Raw genomic sequence first — 21,880 nt, 5'->3', positions numbered from 1 at the left:
TGCAGAGGGGGAGGCGTGGCAAGGGAACAATGCAGAGAGCATGCAGGGCGGAGAGTGGCAAGGGAAAAATGGGGGGCGAGGCGAGTGCACAGGGTGAGCGTGCAGCGAGGGAGGCGTGGCAAGGGAACTGCGGAGAGCACGCAGCGCAGCGCGGAGAGCGCACAGGGGGGACTAATTCAGAGCACCTGACACTGGCAGGTGGGAAGGGGACAGGGATGGAGGGAGCTGGGGAAAGGAAGGGAAGGTCGCTTCCAAGGAACTGAAATGTAGTATGCACACATACCAGCTCTCCACAGTGAATGTAATCATTATTTACTACTACAAATGTACTCAGAAAGTTTTAAAATTTAAAACAACATATTGACTTTAAAAAAAATCACATGGCCCAATCAATAAGTTAGTAAATGAATTCAACAAACACTTCTCCAAGTATATACATGTATAAAAAGACCTCATTGCAACTCAGTATTATAAAATTACCAGGCACTAATAAAATTGTATTATAAACATTTTTTTATTTAGCTATGAAAAGGTACTAATTGTAGAACAAAGATACTATGCCAGGGGACTGACAGTTTACTTGACTTATGTTGACTTACTTATAGGTTTGAATAATAAATTCTAAAATATGAAGTCTCATTTTAATAACATAAACATGGTTTTTGGAGAAATCTTAGAATATTTGGGTTTTTGCGTGATTTCAGTGTACATGGAGATTATCCTTCCAAAGTGCTATCAGTGCTTGGTATCGTCTAGTAATATTATCTTGCATTTTGAATTATACCCTGACTACTCAGAATTTCTGTCTCCAGGCCCTATATTTTGTAATTATGAATATCTATAATTTATGCATTATCTTGGTGTTCTGCTTTGCATTCTTTAGTTGGGCAGTTGCTGTTCATCATTTTGTCCTCTTATTCTGGCTTTGTTTCCTTTCTTTTGGCGAGGGCAGAACTAATTACAGGTAGGCTTCTGTTTCTACCCAACTAGGAGTTAGCTTCTCTCATTTCCTCAAGTATAGCACTTTAGTAATTTTTCCTTCTCTTCGTTATAGCATCTTTTTTTTTTCCTGTTTATTGGATCATTTTTGTCAGTATTCAAATATATTGGTGTTTCATTCATTTAAAAAAATTTCTTCAATTTTTTTGCCTTAATTTTCTCACCAACCTCCAGTTCCCAGAATTTCTTTCTTTCTTTCTTTTTTAATGTATTTAGTACAGGGTCTAGAGGGTGCCCAGTCTCAATCGCTGCCGCAGCGTGCCCTGACCGCTGCGTCTGCCTAAGCAGGCACTTTAATCTGCTGAGCTATCTGGCCAGCCCCCCAGAATTTCTTTGCAATAAAATTTCTTCGAAGTATAGTCAGTGCTGCTTGACTTTAATTTCTTTCTTTGTAGTCTCTCTGAAAAGGTACTTTTTTTTTTTAAAACATTTATTTATTTATTTAGTGTGTGTGTGTGTGTGTGTGTGTGTGTGTGTGTGTGGCCAGCTCAGCCCACCAGGGGGCAGGGCTGGCTGGCATGTGGTGCTGGGGGATTGAACCGTGGTCCTTGTGCTCTGCCAAGCTTGTTCCAAGTACGTGCTTTAGACCACTGAGCCATCACGCCAGCCCCTGAAAAGGTACTTTTTAATTGAGACTCTTCAAACCAGTTTACACTTTGACATTTTCTATTTAACTACAGTGCCATTCACGAAATTAATAATAATTTTTTTATCATGTAACCAGTGCATTTTGTTTCTTTGTCTCATACATGTCTTTTTACTAATTGATTTATTATCAGAATCTGAACAAGAGCCCAGATGAAATTTATATTAGATTATTGAAGTTTTTTAGGTAAAGCAGTTTCTTCCTCTAATTTTTAACTTTTTATGCTATGAACTTGCTATCAGTTGTTTTATTTTTATTTTTTAATATTTATTTATTTATTTATTTATTTATTTATTCATTTATTTATTTAGTGTGTGGCCTGCTCAGCCCACCAGGGGGCGGGCGGGCTGGCATGTGGTGCTGGGGGATTGAACCGCGGTCCCTGTGCCTTGCTTGGTTTAGCTTGTTCTAAGTAGGTGCCCTAGACCACCGAGCCATCTCACCAGCCCCTCAGTTGTTTTAAAGAAAGAATCAGTTGCCTTTTTGATTTATGGTTGCTTTCTTGTAGGCTTATCTATTTTTTCTATTTCTTGTTTACTGATTAGATTTTATTTCAACTAAAAAATGGGTTTAGTGAGATATAGTCATATAGTGAACAATTCACCATTTTGAGGTGTACAGTTCTATGGATTTTCATACATCCACCCATATGTACAACTATTACTAAAGTAACTGTAAAACATTTTTATCATTTGTGAAAGAAGATCCTGTACGCTCATCCTATTGCCCCCCGTTCATTAGCCCAAAGCACTAGTAACCAAATGCTAGAATTTTGATGGCACACAGGCTCAAAAGAAATCTGAACACCAGCCATGTCCTCAGGTGGCTCTTAGTGTTTCTTTTATATGTAGGGAGTATAGTGTATCTTAGCTATTCTTTCAGGAAAGATGGGCTTGCCAGCGGTTTCTTGTTTTTTAAAAAAATTAGATTATATTTTGATTTCCCCTTCATTTCAAAAGTTAGTTTTGCTGGATCTAGAATTCTAAGTCAACATTCCTTTCATTGTAGCATTTGAAAAATATGCCAGTTTTTCCTAATATCCGTGCTAAGAGTTTTGGTAAGAAAATTGCTGTAGTTTATGTGTTTTTGTTCCCCAGAAGTGAGGTATCATTTTCCCCTTTTTGCTTTCAAGGGATGTGTGTGTGTGTGTGTGTGTGTGTGTGTGTGTGTGTGTGTTTATCTAGTTTTCAGAAAGTTGACTGTGGTGTATCTTCACATATTTTTCTTGAGGTTTGTCTGAGATTTGTGTAGCTTCTTGAGTTTATAGGTTTATGTTTGTCAGATTTGGTAGTTTTCAAAGTCATTATTTCTTCAGATATTTTACACAGGTGTGTGTTTGTTTGCTTGTTTGTTTTGGTACAAGGGATCAAACTCAAGACCTTGCGCTTGCCAGGCACATACTTAAGCCTCTGAGCTGTCTCTCTAGCCCTTCTTCAGATATTTTTCAGCCCTGTCCTTTTTATTTTTCTGTCCAGAATAGTATATGAATGTTAGATAATCTCTTGAAGATACAGTTTCTCACTTTTTTTTTTCTTGTCTGTTTTCTCTCTGCTGTTAGCTCGGTCAATTTCTATTTTGCTGGCTTCAAACTCATTGATTCTTAACTCTTGTCAGTTCTACTGTAATAGTTTTGAATTGAATTTTTATTTGTTATTGTATCTTTCAATTCTAAATTTTCAACTTACTGATAGTTCTTTATATTTTCTATTTTTGAGACTTTCTTACTGAGAATTTCAGTTCTTTGCTGAGAGTTTCTGCTTTTTAAAATTTAAGTTTGTTTACAATCACTTGTTAAAGTATTTATATTTTTGTTTTAAAATGTTTGTCACATAATGCTTATGTCTCATGATGTTGACATCTACAGATTGTCTGTTTTTGTTCACGTTAAGATTTTTCTGGTTCTCAGTATGAGTAACTTGTTATTGGAACCTGGGCAGTTTGGGTCTTGTGTTCCGAGTCTGCCTAGAACTTTCTGAAACAGGTTCTAGCTGACATCCCTGACATTGCTCAGGTTGTACATGGATGGGTGCCCCTTGTTATGGAAATGGGTTAGATGTCTTAGGTTTTCCACTCATCCTCTGTTGGTGTCCCTGTTGGACAGGAGTAGCTCTCCTGCTTTCACCAGATACCGCTCACACAGCGTGGCTGGCGCAGGCAGTGTTGCTTATTGCTGTTCTTTGTGGTTTCCTGTCACGTGGAGCAGTGGCAGAAACCCAGGCTCTACCATGCATTTGGTGGCACAGCCCAGTGATAAGAGCAGGGGGAGCCCGGTGCTGCTGCAGGAGGTGATGGCCAGATTCCCTGAGTCGTGTCTCTTGGTGCAGTGGGGCGAAGCACTTATTGCGCAGCAGGTGTGGAAACTGCAGCTCCCTAGCAGAGCTTTCTGACCCTGTCCTGGTGGAGGGAACTGGGTGCCGTGTTCTCACTCGGTGAGGGGAGACACCCAGCTCCACTTGGCCTTTGGTGCTGGGGTATGGTCGGTAGCACAGCGCTTCCTGCAGAACTTGGCTGGAGTAGAGCACTCGCTAGCTAGCTAGGGCTCCCTGTCTTATGTTATTTGGCTGGGAAGAATTGGCTTTTCAGGGGGACCACCCCCCTTTATCTGAGTTGAGGAATTCTTTGTTTCCAAGTCTGGAATATATAAGGCAAAAAGAAATTTGAGGTAACTTACTGTTGTGCTATTCCTTAGGTTCCTAGGACCCAACTGGTCTGGATTTTTTCTTTTTCTTTTTCTTTTTTCATCTTTAGAGGCTTCTGTTTGCCTTGTGTATGATTTCTAGGGTTATCAGTTATCCTTAGTAGAAAGAGTGGGACAAGTATGTCTACTACGTCTTTCTGATAGTGGAAGTGGAGCACTTTGTCATCCTCTTATTGGCCATTCTTACATCTTCCTTTGTGAAATATCTTAGCGGTTTTATTCTTTCCCGTTCACTTGAGGGTGTGGTTTGTCTTTTTACTATTGAGATTTAGGACTTTTCGTGCATTTTAGGTAGCAGTTTTGTCAAATACATCTTACAAATATTTTCTTAGTGTAGCTTGCTTATACATTTTCTTAGCCGGTTCTCTGACATGTCAGATTTTTCTTTTATGGTTGTTCCTTTCTGTGTCACGTCTAGCAACCCTTGTGAGCTCTGGAGTTGTAGAGACAGTCCTCTGTGCTCTCTTCTAGCAGCCTTCTCAACCGTGCCTTTCTCTTGGTGTCTGTGATACGTGTCAGTATGTGCGAGGCTCTTCGTGTTGTTCATGTGGATATCTGAAGTTGACAAGGCTTAGCTTTCTGTATTGAGCTGTTCTCCTCTCATTGTCAGGAACATCATCGTAGTATGGTATGGGAAAGAGGGATGGGATGCTTCTGAGAGAAAATAATGCGAATTTTGGATCTTAAGCCTCAGTTTCAAATTTTTGCTCCACCATTTTGTGGCTGTTTTATTTTTAATCTTTATTTATTTGTGTGGTAGAGGGTCTCACTACAGCTTGGACTCGTAGTGACCTTCCTGTCTTAGTCTGCGCCACCACGCCTGGCTTTGGTGGACAGCATGGCATGTCTGGGGCTCAGGGGCCGGCACAGCATGCAGTGCTGGGGATCAAACCTGGGTCCTAGCATTTGCCAGGCAGGCACTCAGACCACTGAGCTATCTCTCCAGCCCAGGCTATTTCATTTTTAAAAGTTGCTTAACTTCTCTGAGCATCAATGCACTTATTTATAGAAGTGAAATAGTGGTACCTCTGACTTCCAGGCTTTAGAGAGAGTTTAAACAAGATAACATAATGACAATAATTTAGCTACTGTCTTTTTAGTGTTTATGATGAGCTAGCCATTCATTATTTTACCTAATTTTAAAGTATCACTTTACCAGTTATTTAGTTCAAAGAAGCAGACTTAGTTACCATCTACTTAATATAAACCTGCATAGATGCAGGTTTCAGTGTTTGTCTTCCAAATGAACATGGTGAGATCATGTTCTCATTTTCACTGGTATACCACTGCATACTTATTACATGTCCTTTATAATTTTGCCTGAATACCCTTTTTTGAATTAGATAAGCAGTATTACATTAAAAATTATATTATCAACCTTGATATAATGCCACAAATCTTTTATTATTGCTAATAGATATTTATGTATAGGTTTTCTGGATCTGCATACTGGTTTTCTGTGGCTGCTATGACAAATTACGACCTTTTGAATGACTTAAAACAATAAAAGCTTATTATTTTTTTGGTACCAGGAATTGAACTCAGGACCTCGTGCTTGCCAGACAGGTGCTATGCCACTGAGCTATATCTCTGACCCTAATAAAAGTGTATTCTCCCTCACTACAAGGGACAGAAGACTGAAATCAGTATCACTGGTTCTGGTAGGGCTGTGCTCCTTCAGAAGTTTGAGGGGAGAACCATTTCTTTGCTTCTTTTCAGGTTCTTGAGAAGTCCGTCATTCCTTGACTTTTTGCCACGTCACATATCTTTTAAGGCTCAAATTTTCCCATTTCTCTCTGCTCCATTTTCGCTTGGCTTCTTTCTCTGTTTCTGTGGCCCAAATCTCCCTCTGTGTCCCTATATGCATATATGGGATTATACTTAGGACCCACCCAGATAATCCACCCAGATGGTTAAGTCTCCTTATTTTAATTTTCCATGTAAATTAGCAAGGACTCATGGGTTGGGTATGAAGAATACTTGAAGTCTGATTGTTTAGCCTTCCACAATCTAATTATATATTTTTACTAGGTTTTCAATAATAACAACAAATAAATCTGTTTACAACTTGGCATTAAAAAATTCCAAAGATATAAAAAAAATTCAGATGAGTACTTCAGAAACTTTAAAATATAACAAAACTGTTGTGTGTGTGTGTGTACACATTGTTTTTGTATGAGAGTTATGGGCAAAATCTAAGCAAGAAAATTAAGAGTATAATCAGAAGTATGAAGGAATACTCAGAAACCAACATTTTATGGCCTCTTTATCTTTTTTTTTTTTTTTTTTTTTTTTTTTTGCAGAACTGGGGATTGAACTCAGGCCCTTGTGCTTGCCAGGCAAGTGCTTATTCCACTGAGCCATCCCCCCAGCCCCTTTTATGGCCTCTTTAGCACAGCTGGTTGAATATCTCTTGGAAAGTTTAGAAAGATCCAGTTTTTTGGTCAGAACTGGTGATTGAACTCAGGCTCTTGAGCTTGCCAGGGAAGCACTTATTCCAATGAGCCATCTCCCCAGTAAAAGATCCAGTTTAAATGCATAATAAATTAAAATATTTTTCTTTGCTTAAAGTTTTATAATTATTAGGCTCACATCTTCCTTTCTGTCCATTACTCCTGTGAAGGTGCCCCTTACTGAAGCGGTGGATCCAGTAGATTTGGAAGATTACCTCATTACTCATCCTTTAGCTGTGGATTCTGGGCCTTTGCGGGATCTGATCGAATTTCCTCCAGATGATGTTGAAGTTGTCTATAGTCCTAGGGAGTGCAGGACCCTCGTGTCAGCTGTCCCCGAGGAAAGGTAAGGAGGTGCCACCTCTTTGGTGTTGGGTAATGGTAGGGGGACTCTTCTATTGTTCTGCCTTGGTTCTGTTCCTTGTGGACAGAGCCTAGAACAGGTTCTGTTCTGTTCCTTTCCTATAATAAAAACACACAGTGTAGCAACCAGATTTGCAAACAACATTGTTTTCTGTCTAAATTAAAACTACATTTTCTTTTTCTGAAATAGTGAAATGGATCCACATGTTAGAGATTGTATAAGAAGTTATACGGAAGACTGGGCAATTGTGATTCGAAAGTAAGTTGTATGTTTAAGACTTAAAAGTACTGGCTAGAGTTTGTTAATGGGTTAACATGGACAATAATGGGGCTAGGAAGACGGTTCAGTGAAATAAGCACTTCCCTGGCAAGTGTAAGGGCCTGCGTTCAATCCCCGGTTCCACAAAAAAAAAAAAAAGATGGACAATACTAGACTTGAAAATTTATTTAAATAAGATAGTCAGAAAGATCCTTTTACAAAGGTATTTTATCCTTTGGTGTTCCATTTTACATTTGCTTATTTTCCTTATAAAATATTAGGTGGCCAGGGAGCTAGGTGCTGGCCTTGCAAATGCCAGGTCCTGAGTTCAGTCCCTGGTACTGCAGAAATTACACAGATAAATAAAATATTAGGTTTGTGTAATAGTATTTTTTTATTTGTTTTAATAAGAAAAAAGATAAAATAGCACTGAAACAGTCTCAAAACAGGTTAGTAGGGCAGTTACAATAATTAATACATTGCATATTGTTGTCTTCATAGTAGTTATTCAGAGGAATGGAATAGTATTTCTGAGTTATAGTAAATAATTAAGAACTAATATAATGATAATTTTATAGTTTCATTTTTTAGGAAATTATGGCTAGAGACTGATTAATAATTTGTTTTTCTCAAAAAGATTTCAGGGGCTGGAGAGATGGCTCAGTGGTCTAAAGCACCTACTTGGAACAAGCTTGGCAAAGCACAGGGACGGTGGTTCAATCTCCCAGCACCACATGCCAGCCAGCCCCGCCCCCTGGTGGGCTGAGCTGGCCACACACACACACACACAATAAATGTTAAAATAAAAAAAAATTAAAAAAAAAAAAAAGATTTCAGTTTAGTAAAACATAAAGAGCCCATTTTCCAGATTGTGCTTTTGAAGGTTTCTGCTTTTTATTTATTTATTTATTTATATTTTTTCTGCTTTTTATTAAGTATACAAATATTTGTAATTCTTTGGCCTTTACATCCAATGAGGTAAATATAAAAATAGTATTTTGTCCTGCCACATGATTTATTTTTTTAATGGACTATGTTTGAAATACCATGTCAGAAAATAAGACAAAGGATAAACTCCTTTTCCCTTGCTAATGTGGGTAATAAAGAAAGGTCTTCCTACTGAAAATTCCTAGGCTTGTTTTAGTTTTCTAAAGGATACATCAAATAACAAGCAGTTGAGCGTTCTGTCACGACGTTATGATTTTCACAAGTGAAGTAATCTGTGCCCCACAGTACTAGAACACGTGACCTGTCTGTCGCTCATTCTGCCTTCATGCTTTTGTTGTATTTCATTGGACTTAGTACTGTGTGAAGGGCTATTCTGGAGGGCAGTGTTGACATCCAGTGAGGTAAATATAAAGATAGTATTTTGTCCTACCACATGATTTATTCTTTTAATGGACTGTGTGGCCTGTTATAAAGCATAGTTTGCTACTCTTTATATAGAAGAACTGTTTCTGTTGATTTGGAATTTTGGTAAGTATTCTAGTAGTCAGATTTTAGATATTACTGAAGAAAACGGTTTCTCTGTTAATTTAAGAGTCATTAGTTCTGTGCATGTGTGTTGGAAACCAATAATCAAAGATATTTATAAAGAGATGAGTTGTAAAATATCTTGTCCACAGAATCATGGAATCTTCTAAATATGAGTTTTCTAACTTTGTTTTGGGCAAGAGGGGAAAGGAGATAGCATTTTGAGGTACTTAGTTAGGTGCTAAGTTTTTTGTTTTTTTGTTTTTTGTTTTTTTGTTTTTTTTTTTGCACTGAGTATTTTATTGGGGACTTTAGACTCATCCCGTTTAAAGTTCTGACAGATAAGGTAGCTCAAACTCAGACAAGTTAAGTAACTTCTCAGGTGTCCTGCAGACTAAAAAGGGAAGTGACCAGGATTAGACTCTAGGAGTATCAGGTTCCAAAGTTTATATTTTTCTGTTATACTGAACATTAGTTATCTGCACAAGGTAAGTGGAAGACAAAAGGGATATCTTTGGTGGAATAGAAGTTCAAAAGTATCTCTGGAAGATGGAAGATAAATATGAATGAAATGTGGAGAAATAGTATAGACAGATCTGTGGAAAAGACACATATAACAGCTTCAGGAGAGTTTTTAAATCTTGGAAGCAGTGGTTGTAGGCACTGGAACGGGGACCTGGGACAAATGTTCGACATTTGGTTACTTTGAAACCCCACATCATATGTACATGATAATGGCAACCTCAGAGATACCTGTCTCCTTTAAGGGCACTAATTCTGAGTTTCAGCTGATGGGCTGGTGTCCAGGGTGGACACATTCTGGAGCAGAAGAGGCCCTCACACCCAGAACTAGCTGCTGGTAGGCTCGTCCTGGCAGCATGCTCTGTCCTTGCCCACAGCCACCAGATCTGAGCTGGGATAGCAATTCAGGGTAGATGAGGAGGTTGCAAATTCAGAAAGGAGCACTGAATACAGAATTTCTTTTCTTTCTTTCTTTCTTTCTTTTTTTTTTTTTTTTTGAGGAACTGGCAAGTACTTGTGCTTGCCAGGGAAGTGCTTGTTCTACTGAGCCATCTCTCCAGCTTGAGCACAGAATTTCTGAGTACAGTATTTGAAAAAAGGAATGCACCTAGAGAGAATTGTCAGTCTACCAGTAAAAGAACTAATAATTTAGGGAATAGTTGGTAGAGCCCAAATTAGGATCCAGAGTATAACAAATACATTTATGTATGTTGTAAAAGAGATGAGAAAGAATGTTATGTCTGTAGAAACATCAGTGTTATCTCTAGAAATTAAAATTATGCTCAGTGAAAAAAAAAATTAACTGAGCAGACATAGTGTTGAAGTGGAAATGGCTGAAGTGGAATAGCCCCTCGATGAAGCCAGATAATTCTTTCATAATTTAGCAAAAATTGGGGGCCGGGGAGATGGCCCAGTGGAATAAGTGCTTGCCTGGCAAGCACAGGGGCCTGAGTTCAATCCCTGGTTCTGCCAAAAAACAAATCAAATCATAATTTAGCAAAAATTGGTAAAGGGACAGGAAGTACAGGTACTTCTTGAGCATCTTGAATATATTAGGCACTGTCATTGACACTGATGACAGTGGAATGTCTACGGCCAACCCCCTGCTAGGATGCTTGCCATCCGAGATGGTGCTTGCATCCCTTGTGTCCTAGTGCGGATGAGGTAAAGAACAGGAACCAGGCACAGATTGTGATTGTATATTTGGGTTGGAAACAGGAATGGATAACAAAAATGTGGTATTTTTATACCATGGAGTATTACTCAGCTGTAACGAAAGGTAAACTTAAGGCTTCTATAGGTAAATGGATATAACTAGAGGCTATACTCGTAAGTGAAATAAATCAGACCTACATGTTGTAAACATCGTATTGTCTCCCTAGTGTAAGAACTTGAAAGAATAAATAAAATTGGACAGGTATAATATAGTAAAATGGAAAAAAACAACATAAGGAATAAGCAGTGAAGATGAGGGAAAGAAGAAAAGATAGGAAAAAAGGACGGGGGAAAATCATGTCAGTATATATGCAGGATAGCTGAGATGATTGCACTGTTAATTTCCATCAGCTTTTTGAAAGTAGCAGTTAATATTTAAAATTTTTACTTTGACTAACTTTATATGCTAATATCTGTAATCTGAGCAACTACATTGAGGACAGCAGTGTGCAGCATAGCAACCGCAGTGGAGTACCTTTCATCTTACTCTTTTAAATGCATTGTCTCTAAGGCCGGCCAGATGGCTCAGCGGACTAAAGCACCTGCTCAGGCAGAGCGCATTGGCTGGGGTTTGATCCCTGCATGTTGTGCCACCCCCGCCCCCAGGGCATGCTGAGACAGCGATTGAGACTGGGAGTGCTGGCATGCGCCTATAATCCCAGCGCTTGGGAGGCTGAAAACAGGAGGATCACTATGAGTCTAATCTACATAGTGAGACCCTGTAGACCCTGTATCAAATACCAAAAAAAAAGTATTGTTTCTAATGTCTTACTACTTTCTTTAAAATAAATTTTTAAAAAGGGAAAAAGGATAAGGACAAAAATTAAGGTTTATTGAAAGGAAGAGTTAATGTTTAATTGATCAATCTTGCGTATCTGTATCTGGTAATCTGAGCAACAAACTTGATAACAATACATAACAACTGTTAATTTTCTGTTCTTGCTTTGAAAGTCTGTACCATTTGTATTGTTTTATGGTGCTTTGTTTCTGTCTTCTTGTTGGGTTTGTCTTGTTTGTTTTGGTTCCTCTTTTAAAAAAATTTAAAAAACAAAAAGGTGGGGTGAAGATACATCTTCATCAGAACGGGGTGAGGGGATATGGAGGGCCAAGAAGAGGGACGAGCTTGTCTATTTATCTGAGTCGTCAGAGAAGACCTTACTGAGGAGGTGATTTTGCGCAGAGACCTGGAGGAAGGAGCTCTAGCCCTGCAGGCAGCGGCATTCCGTGTGACCGCCTGAAGCGGCTGGAGGCCGGTGGGGCTGGAACCCACTGAGTGAGGCCGAGGTGGTGGGAGACAGGCCAGAAGGGTGGTGTAAGCGGCCTGTAATCACAGTGTGCGAAGGGCGGCGGGTCGTAAGGCATCTTTCCTCCGATTCCCCGACTCTCACGCGCGTGCTGGCCCGTTTTACGGGCTGCTTGTTTGTGCAGTTGAGCAGATTGTGCCCTTGAAGCTTGTCATGGAGAATGAAGTGTTGCTTCTGTATCTTCTCATGCTTCTGCTGTGTTTCGTCAGAAAGAAGATTAGGTCTTATATCAAGTTTGCGCCAAAAGATGCAGTAGGGCGTATTTTCAGGGACTGTGGTGGTTTTTTGTTTGTTTCATGTATAGCAGTGTACATTTATTCATGTACAAAAGTGTACATTTTTAGGAGCCGGGGAAATGGCTCAGTAAAATAAGTGCTTCCCTGGCAAGTGCAAGGACCTGAGCCCAATCCCTGGTTCCACCAAAAAAAAAAAAAAAAAATTACATTTATTCCGATACAGTCATGACATCTGGTGCATCATCATGACTCCAGACCCTGAATTCCTGCCTAAATTTCTTCCAACTCTATTTTCTGTAGAACCATTGGTCTAATCTCTCATATCCAGCAGTAGAGCTCTTCTTAAATGAATACTTCCTGGGGCCGGTGAGATAGTTCAGCCGACTAAAGCACCTGCTTAAGCAAGCTTAGGCAAGCGCAGGGATGGCAACCACGGTTTGATCTCCAGCACCATGTGCTGCGCCAGCCCTGCCCCCAGGGTGGGAGCGCGCGCGCGCACACACACACACACACATAATAAATGAACGCATCCTGTCCATGTGCCCTGCTCATAGTGTGTCATTGCCACACATGATGTACTGAATTAGGAAGATTCATACTAGACACAGCCACATCTGTTCATGGAGTACGCATGTTATTCGAGCTTTTTGTGTGTGCTCTGGTTGGTCATTTACCGTAAGTCTGGAGTTCATTCACTTACACAAGCATTTACCTTTCACCTAAAGGCACTTGCTTTTACTTATAATTACTTACTTGTAACTTATGTTCTTTCAGCATTAATGTCACTATGATTGATATTTATGTATTTTATAATTCCATGCATCTTTTGTGTGGTGCAGCAGATACACTAAATGCATCTGTCTGCGTGACAGTCAACTGGGACATTATTTGAGTGTTGTGAGTACTTTCTGATTAGGTCTTATTTTTGGGGAAATGTAGGATAGCCTTTGTTTTAGTTTTCTCGGAAAAGAATAATTCTTTTTTTTAATGCTGTAACGTTAACATCATAAAGCTGTTAATTTTAATAGCATTAGCAACAAGACAGAATGTGAATGATTCATATAAATAGATTTTTACTCAAGTCAACAAGTTCTAACAGTTGCCAGTTCTGCTGATAACCCACTACTATTATGGACTATTGGACTATATTGGTTATTTTGCTGAATTCACGTACCTACAATCTTTGGACTGTTTTCAAGTATATAAAGGTCATTTATTTATTTATTTATTTTTAGGACATAGTATTCCTTTATTTTTTACACATTGACAGAAGTTTTTCAGTAAACAATCACTGCAGTGGAAAAGAGCATGAAGATCAGCCTCCAGCCATTGGCAGCTGCCCTGCTCAGGGCCTAGGCTCTTCCTTGCCCAAGTGGTGAGGTGGTGGGGTGTACGTCCCTTCCTTTATTAGCTTATCTCGTTGCTTATTGATGGCACTCATACGTTTCATCATTTTCTGCCGAAGTAAACACTCTACCAAATCATCATATTCTATCTTGCACTCTTTATTCGCCCGGGTAGCACCAATTCCATGTGCACGTTCTAGCCATTCTTTCTCAAAAGCATGGCATCGAGAAGCAATTCTGTAGGGCTGTTCAGAACTTTGGATCGTCATGTGACAATCTAAACTAATGCCCAGTCTTTTCTGCACATCAAAGAAAGGCATGACGTCACACAAAAGTGCCCTTATCTCCTTCGCAGCTCGCCGCTTCAGAACGACAGGTTGTAAAGGTCCTTTAAAGGCTTCTCCAAATGCAGCTTCTCTAAGTGCAGTAGAACACCCATCTCTGATAAAACAAAAAAAGAGGGATAAAAATGAAAACCATTGTATAGTGAAAAAATATGTATGTATATACAAGATAGTTAGGATAGATATATAGCTACTTCCTCTTAGTTCAGTGAGAAGTTTAAGATAGATACATAGCTACTTCCTCTTAGTTCAGTGAGAAGGTTTGTACTAGTAGTGTTTAGAGAAGATATGTCTACATCTTGTCCTCTGAATAACTACTGTGAAGACAACCATATGCAATGTATTAGTTATTGTAACGGTCATAATAACCTGTTTTGAAACTGATTCATTACCATTTTATCTTTTTCTCATTAAAATGAATAAAAGATTTTTAAAAATTAAATAGATTTTTATTTCATGAATTGGTTGATTGCAAAAACTATGCTATCTTCTGGTAATGTAATTGTTCTAACTAAAATGTTCCTTAGGTTTTGATTCTGAAAGTATTGAACTGTCAAAGTTACTGTTTTTTGATCAGTTCTTATTAGATGTTTGTGGGTGTTGGATTTTTATTAGGTTATTAGGAAAGGTTACATTAATTGAAAAGTTGTTCTTAGCAACTTAAATAATATTTTAATAATAGATGTGTTTTTGCTACTTATTGTTAGGACACAATACTGAATACTCACAGTTTAACACAGAAGAAAGTTCTAGTTTGGCTCACAATTTATAGAGGTTTCAGCCCATAAAGGGCTGGCTCCAGGGCATGGCAGAGGGGTCTGGTGGAGGGGAATTCTCATTAGCAAGGCAGGAAGGAAGCAAAGACACATCAAGGAGGAGGGGGAAACAGGCCCTTCAGGCCTGCCCCACTGAGCCCTTCTTCTGACCAGGCTCTACCTGTCAGCGGCACATTTAGCTGCACACTCTTCAGTGGACTCATCCAGGAGTGAGTATCGCACGCCTGGGTCCATGAGCTGTGACCCTTGTGCATCCGTGATCCTGTGGGTCCTTGGGGGACAGCGAACTAGAAACCATAACAATGTGTGTAGAACAGATACAGATTTTGCTGATTTTTGTTTGATAAGTTTGTAGCTTACATAATGAGATATATTGAAACTTCTAAATTCACTGATTTATATTAATGATAATATATATTTTACTTTTTCATTTTACTCTTTAATTTGGCTTTCCGTTTTCTTTTTATTGACCCATTCTCTGAACTAAAACTACAGGTTAAGTTATATACAAATGGTTGGCATGAAAAGAAGGAAAATATGGTTAATTCTAGAAGCTCGTTGTCTGTTTCACAGTTGGGTTAAGGGAATTTATTTTTATTTTATTTTTTTAAAATTTTATTTGTGTGTGTGTGTGTGTGTGTGTGTGTGTGTGTGTATGTGTGTGGCCAGCTCAGCCCACCAGGAGGCAGGGCTGGCTGGCATGTGGTGCTGGGGGATTGAACCGTGGGCCCTGTGCTTTGCTAAGCTTGTTCCAAATAGGTGCTTTAGACCACTGAGCCATCTCACCAGCCCCTGGTTAAGGGAATTTAAAATGGAAATTTGTTAAACTTTCTCAGGTTAACTGTTCAGCAGATTGCTGTTATGTGAAGAGTAATGCAGAGAATGTTTGCTTTCTTACATGATGATGCTGAAAAAAAAAGAAAAGTTTAAAAAATTGATGTTTATTTAACTATTTTATCTTGAATAGATATCATAAACTGGGAACAGGATTTAATCCCAATACATTAGATAAGCAGAAAGAAAGGCAAAAAGGTTTGCCAAAACAGGTCTTTGAATCTGATGAAGCTCCAGATGGCAACAACTACCAGGATGAGCAAGTAATACTTTTATTCTTAAATGACTCTAAAAAGTACTTAAGTGGTTAATTAGTTAAGTAATACAGTCATATTTAATGTTTTGCATGACAGGATGACCTTAAAAGACGTTCAATGTCAATAGATGATACTCCAAGGGGAAGCTGGGCCTGTAGCATCTTTGACTTAAAAAATTCATTGCCTGATGCTTTGCTTCCTAACTTACTTGATCGAACTCCAAATGAAGAAATAGACCGTCAGAATGATGACCAGAGGAAATCGAACCGCCACAAGGAACTCTTTGCTTTGCACCCATCACCAGATGAGGTATAGTAGTCTGCATATAAGGAAGTTACTGATTATTGAGCTAGAGCTTTTGGTACTGTGACTTATGTATAGCAGCGGTGGTGAACTTCCAGCATGTGTGCCGCTGTGGGATTTTGGTGTCATTTAGCACTCTTAAACGGAATGCATGACTGCGAAGTCAGCATGTTGGAAATAAACAGTACATAGCTAAAAATTTCTTAAATGATTCTTAATAACCTCAGTATTGAGCGTACCTATGAACCTGGTGATGTCTGTTTATGGAAAAATAGGTCATTCTTTCCTATGTTTAATTATGAAGACTAATAATACTAGATTAGTAAAGTAAGTTCTTAAAAAGATAAATTGTAAAGTATTAAAATATGGTAATCATACTCAGTTTAGTGTTGCTTCTCCCTCTGTAGGAAGATCCAATAGAACGGCTTAGTGTTCCTGATGTACCCAAGGAACACTTTGGACAAAGACTTCTTGTAAAATGTTTATCACTGAAGTGAGTATCTACTTCTTTTAGTGTGTAATCATATTTTTAGGATAATATTTTGATTACTTGTACAACAAAACCTAAGTAGATTTTATATTTGTATTTTATATTTGTATTTTGAGGCTTATACAACAGAAATTCATTTCTCACGGTCCTTTGGATTCATCTTTTTCTGTATATCATTTTAAATGCTATTCAGCCTTCAGAGTTGTGTATGAAGCTAGCCTTTAGGGGAGTTTTAGTTTAGAAGTAAAGTAACTCTTTGCTTTGGCTGTAATTAGTTTATGAACCTGGAAAAACATACAGTGAAATTGTTTGCTACTATTCTTAATTAGGGACAATAAAAATGAAATATCTTTTGTCCTAAAGAGTTCATTTTATATTTGGTACAATGTAAGCTTTGATGTTTTATTTTTAAAGATTTTAATCCTTTAATAAGTGACTTCTTACATCGTTGAGGAAATTTATCATGTATTTAAATTCTGCTTTATGAAGTGCTTTCCCTTATTTCATGCTCTCTTCAGAGTAATTTTATAAGGTAGATACTGTTTTCTTCATTTGGCAAACGAGGTTACCTGGACTTGAAAGGATTAGCAGAAGTCCGCTGGCATGCTTAATATTACATAGCCAGTAACTGACAACCAAATTATGTGTGTCATTATGCCGTATTAGTATTATAAGTCAGTTATTAGTTCCAACTTCAGAAAAAGATTTAGTTCATACAGCATCTGTGCACCTGTTATAACCTAAATTCATCTTTTAAAATGTGCAGATTGATAGCATGAACTTGTAGTGCTCTGCAGCTCTCCCTGCAGTCTGGTTCTAGAACATACTCCTTGTTGCAGGGAAACCGGTAGCTCTTAGTTTACTTGTGTTGCGTATCAGAACACCACGTATTTTTTATGGCTTATACAACAGAAATTCATTTCTCACAGAAGCTGGAAGTCAAATATGGTTCCAGTGGGTTGGCTTTGGCCGAGGTCTTTTTTCAGATTTAGAAATAATTGCCTTCTCCCTATTTCCTCACATGGTTTTTCTTCCCTGTGTCCATGAAAAAGAGAAGGCTCTGATGTTTCCTCTCTTCTTACAAAGAAACTGATTCAATGGAATTGGGGTCTCACCCTTAGAACTTCATTTAATGGCTCTCACAGGCTATATTCCAAGGACATCTATATTAAGGGTTAGGTGTCTTGTGTAAGAATTTTATGGTGACACAATTCAGTTCATTACCATATCCAGTTACGTCTGCTTTCTTTTCAACTTAACCTGTGGCAAGGACTAATTTGCTTTGTAGTTCTATGAGTGTTAATCCCAGCTCTTGGGAGGCTGTAAACAGGTGGATCACTATGAGTCTGATCTAGTAGTGGTACCCTGAACACCCTGGAGACCCTTCCTAAAATATGAGTGTACCTACCTGGATATGGTATATATGTTTTCCTTAGTATGGCTAAACAGTGTCCCTCTGTGTGCTATATCCCATATTTATTTATACATCGGTTGATGAACATTTTAGGTGTTTCCATTTTTTTTTTTTTTAAGAAAAAACTTTTTATTTTTATTTTTTTTTCTTTTCAAAGTTTTATTTTTTTTTTAAATTTTTTTTTTTTTTTAACATTTATTTAGTGTTTGTGTATGTGTGTGTGTGGCCAGCTCAGCCCACCAGGGGGCGCGGCTGGCTGGCATGTGGTGCTGGGGGATTGAACCGTGGTCCCTGTGCTTTGCTAAGCTTGTTCTAAGTAGGTGCTTTAGACCACTGAGCCATCTCACCAGCCCTCAAAGTTTTATTGATAAACATATAGCAATGAGACAGTTTCAAATCAAATCGAAAGTACAGTTTCAACAAATAATACACTGCATATATTCTTCTTAGTGGTTAATTGCTGTACAGCATGCAGACTTGTCCATTTTTTTTTTTACAAAACTTTTTTTTCCAAAAGAAGCTTTATTGAGCATAAATTCTGATATTAAGCAGTTTATGTAGTATATATCCAGTGTTCAACTCACCTATGAATTTATGTCTGTCCAGTTACTTTTTCTCTGAAAAAGGAGGCCAGGCTTATTGTGGCTCACAGTTTGTAGAGATTTCAGTCTGTAGTTGGTTGGCTCGAAGGCAGGGTGGCAGGACAGAAGAGGCCTGGCAGAGGATGGCTAACTCATTTATGGCAAGGCAGTCAGGAAGAGGAGAGTGCAGCAGGAGAGGACCAGGGAGGCCCAGGCCCCTTGTAATCTACTTCCTCTCCCAGGCTTCGCCTCCTAACACCACACTGAGCTGTGAACTCCCCAGAGGATACAGCCACCTCCCAGAAGCTCCAGCTATCAGTGCATATGGCTTGGGGGGACATCTAGATGTAGACCGTGGCACCCAGTGTACAGTTAACTAGTTTCTGTAATGTTCACAGATTGATGCAGCTTTTGTCACAATAAAGTTCAGAGGACTTTTACCACCTTCTTTCTGTCTCTGTATTTCTGACTCCAAATGTGTATGTGTGCACGTGTCAAGGAAACTTGACTCCATGTCACATCATATCCTAAATATTATTCACAGAGTGAGAGTGGACTTAAATCTGAGAGAAATCTGAGAGACAAAACAGTAAAGTTTCTAGAAGACAGTGTTAGGACATCTTCATGAGTTTATGGAAAGATTGTATAACATGGTGCAGAGAGCTCTCCACCTAGAGGAAAGACATTGATATATTTTACTTGGTTAAAATTGACAACTTTTGTTCATCCAAACACATGCACACAGAGGCACGCCCTGGATGGGGAAACAATATTTCCAACACATAGACTTTACAGTGTGCTGCCATCCAGAATACATAATTACTCTCTGATGAAAAAGTCTTAATAATAAATAGAAAATGGGTCAAAAGTGGATGTGCAAATGGTCAGTACATAGGTGAGAGGTTGCATATGCAGAAGTCCAGTGCAGTTCTAGTACCCACCGGAGCAACAGCATCAAATGCCGTGAAAGATGCAGAAGTTTTTCAGAGGCTCATGGACTCCATTAGGACCTAACACTGAGTTTATATCAACAAGATCCCCTTTGTGTTTGACTTTGATTGGATTAGCAGGAACTTACAGGGTGGACAGGAATGAGACCAGGTGGTGTGTTCGTTTCCCTTTCTCCTTTCCTGATGTGCTACTTGTCCAAGGCCACAGCTTCTGTGAGGGCCTTCTGTACCACTGTTCTTTCATTTTTGGTTCACTTACAGTTCTCTTTCAGTCTGAGTTGGTGATGCTTCCTGCCAGTGCTCATCGTGTGGCATGGTAATTCCTTGTTTTTGGATTTCTGTCTATAACCAGTGGAGATGTGCTGACTTTCTCACACAAGGACCCTTCCCAACACTCTTACAGTTCAGAAGCAAGCAGTGTAGAGCAAGGTTATTATGGTTCCGGCACTGATGACATTGGGTAGTTTTTGTCTTCAGAGACTGTGCTGTACCATGGAGGATGTTTAGTCCAATTCCAGGCTTCTGGGCTTGCTTGCTAAACACCAGTACTACTGCTGCATTTGTGATAAGCAGAAATTGTAAATTATGTCAGTATTAAAATCGATAATATTTATGACATGGAAACATGCCCATAAAATGTTGTTTAAAAAGACTACCAAGGGACTGGAGAGATAGCGTGGCCGTCTAAGTGCCTAACTGGTAAGCGTGAGAACCCAGGTTTGATCCCCCGTACTACATGCTGTGGTGGCCCTGGAACCCCATGTAACCATGCTGGCTACTGAAACAGGGTGTGGTGGCACATGCCTGTAATCCCAGTACTTGGACAGGAGAAGCACTACAGGTCTGAGCTGTGTAGTGAGACCCTGTACCGAATGAATGAATGAATGAATGAATGAATGAATGAAAGGATTTAAAAAATTAAAAAAGACTACCATACCAAATATTATGTATAATGTAACACTTTTTGTGTAAAAGTTTTTAACAGATATATTTGTACACAGAGAAAAGTCTAGGTGGCTTAGACTCTAAACCATTAATTTTCATTTCACATGGTGGAATTTTTATTTTCCTCCATTTTTTTTGCACTGAATATATGAATTATAGTCTGAATATATGTGCTGAATGTGTAATTTATAACCTAATAAAAAAGTCTTTATTTTTAAAGTTTATTTAAAAGCAAACAAATATGTATGTATAAATAGCCAAAGTACAGACTAGAAAGTGATTAGTGCCATAAAACGGACCTAAAGTGTCGTGAGGGTTTTACGAAGTTTGAGATTAGTTGTAGTTGGAGAAATTCAGTAGGATTAGTAGAGAGAATGGTAGACTGTTAAGATATGTGGGGGAATTGGGATTTTAGGAAGAATGTAATGTATGCAGAGATGCATATATAGAACAATTCAAGGCACTGAGAATAGTTTTGGAATTAGAATTTTTCTCCAGCTATATCTTTTTTCTGTTTTATGTAAATTTAAAATCTTTCATAACCAAATAATAATAGTTATACTGTCTGTTATTATCTTCAAAGTAGTTACTTAGTATAAGACATAAACCAAGAAGAGTCTTACAAAAAATACACAGATAACAGATTATCTTTTCAACTAAGGTAAACTATTAATATAAATGAAACAAATTAGCATATATGTGGAGATATTTTTAAAGCAGTGGAACATATAATTTGGGGAAGTATTTAAACTCCCTTCTTTTTACCTTTCTTCTAGTTCTTTATTTGTGTGGGGACACAAAGTATGGTATTTCTCTAAGAAAAACCATGTAATATTTGTGTGTCTGACTTGTTTCACTTGACATTATGTTTTCCAGTTGCATCCCTTTACCTGTGAAAGCCTGAAGTTTGTATTTTCGCTATGGCTGCGTGGTAGTCCATTTTCTATAAATACCATTTTCTCATCCGTACATTGACATTATAAATGTGGTTTATTATATCTAGCTATTACAGATTATGCTGCTGTCATCATGGGTACTCATGTAATCCTGTCATGATATTTTTAACTTTTTTGGGAAGATACCCTTGAGGGAGATAGCTGAGTCGAATATAATATCTAGTTTAGTTTTTTGAGAAGTGCCACACTGATTTTCATAGTGGTTGCACTAGTTTACATTCCCACCAGCAATTTAGTAATAAGGTTCCTTTTTCCATATCCTCAACAGCATTTGTTAGTAATAGATTTTTTTTTTTAATGATACCTAATCTTTTGGGGACGAGATAGTATTTATAGTTTCTATTTGCATTTCTCCAGTGGCCACTCAAAATGAGCATTTTGTCATATATTTATTGGCCATTTGTACTACTACTTCTGAGAAGTATCTGTTCATTTTGGTTACCCCCCCCCTTTTTATTGACTCTTCTATTTGGAGGAGAGGCTCTAATTTATTTTAGTTTTATATATTGTTGATGT

At 38.4% G+C, this 21,880-nt stretch overlaps 2 protein-coding genes across 8 annotated transcripts in view; one reads left to right on the top strand and one right to left on the bottom strand.

Annotated features, from left to right (window-relative positions):
* Dock7 (dedicator of cytokinesis 7) overlaps positions 1–21,880 on the top strand; it is a 246,024-nt gene that overhangs the window by 20,883 nt on the left and 203,261 nt on the right. For all 7 annotated transcript variants that reach the window (XM_023718310.1, XM_023718311.1, XM_023718308.1 and 4 more), the window contains exons 4-8: positions 6,967–7,142; positions 7,350–7,418; positions 15,602–15,731; positions 15,822–16,034; positions 16,436–16,521. In XM_023718310.1, coding sequence (XP_023574078.1) covers positions 7,354–7,418; positions 15,602–15,731; positions 15,822–16,034; positions 16,436–16,521 — 494 coding nt within the window. In that variant the 5' untranslated portion in view covers positions 6,967–7,142; positions 7,350–7,353. The remainder of the gene's footprint in view (positions 1–6,966; positions 7,143–7,349; positions 7,419–15,601; positions 15,732–15,821; positions 16,035–16,435; positions 16,522–21,880) is intronic.
* LOC101566434 (NADH dehydrogenase [ubiquinone] iron-sulfur protein 5-like) lies at positions 13,403–13,887 on the bottom strand. Its single transcript, XM_004633958.2, has one exon. It carries the CDS (start codon positions 13,832–13,834, stop codon positions 13,514–13,516), a length of 321 nt encoding a protein of 106 aa, XP_004634015.1. The 5' UTR covers positions 13,835–13,887; the 3' UTR covers positions 13,403–13,513.

Source organism: Octodon degus, unplaced genomic scaffold (genome assembly GCF_000260255.1).
Source record: "Octodon degus isolate 3935 unplaced genomic scaffold, OctDeg1.0 scaffold00057, whole genome shotgun sequence".
NCBI lineage: Eukaryota > Metazoa > Chordata > Mammalia > Rodentia > Octodontidae > Octodon > Octodon degus.
The sequence above is the reverse complement of the archived record's forward strand: the minus strand, read 5'-3'. Positions and strand labels throughout refer to the sequence as shown.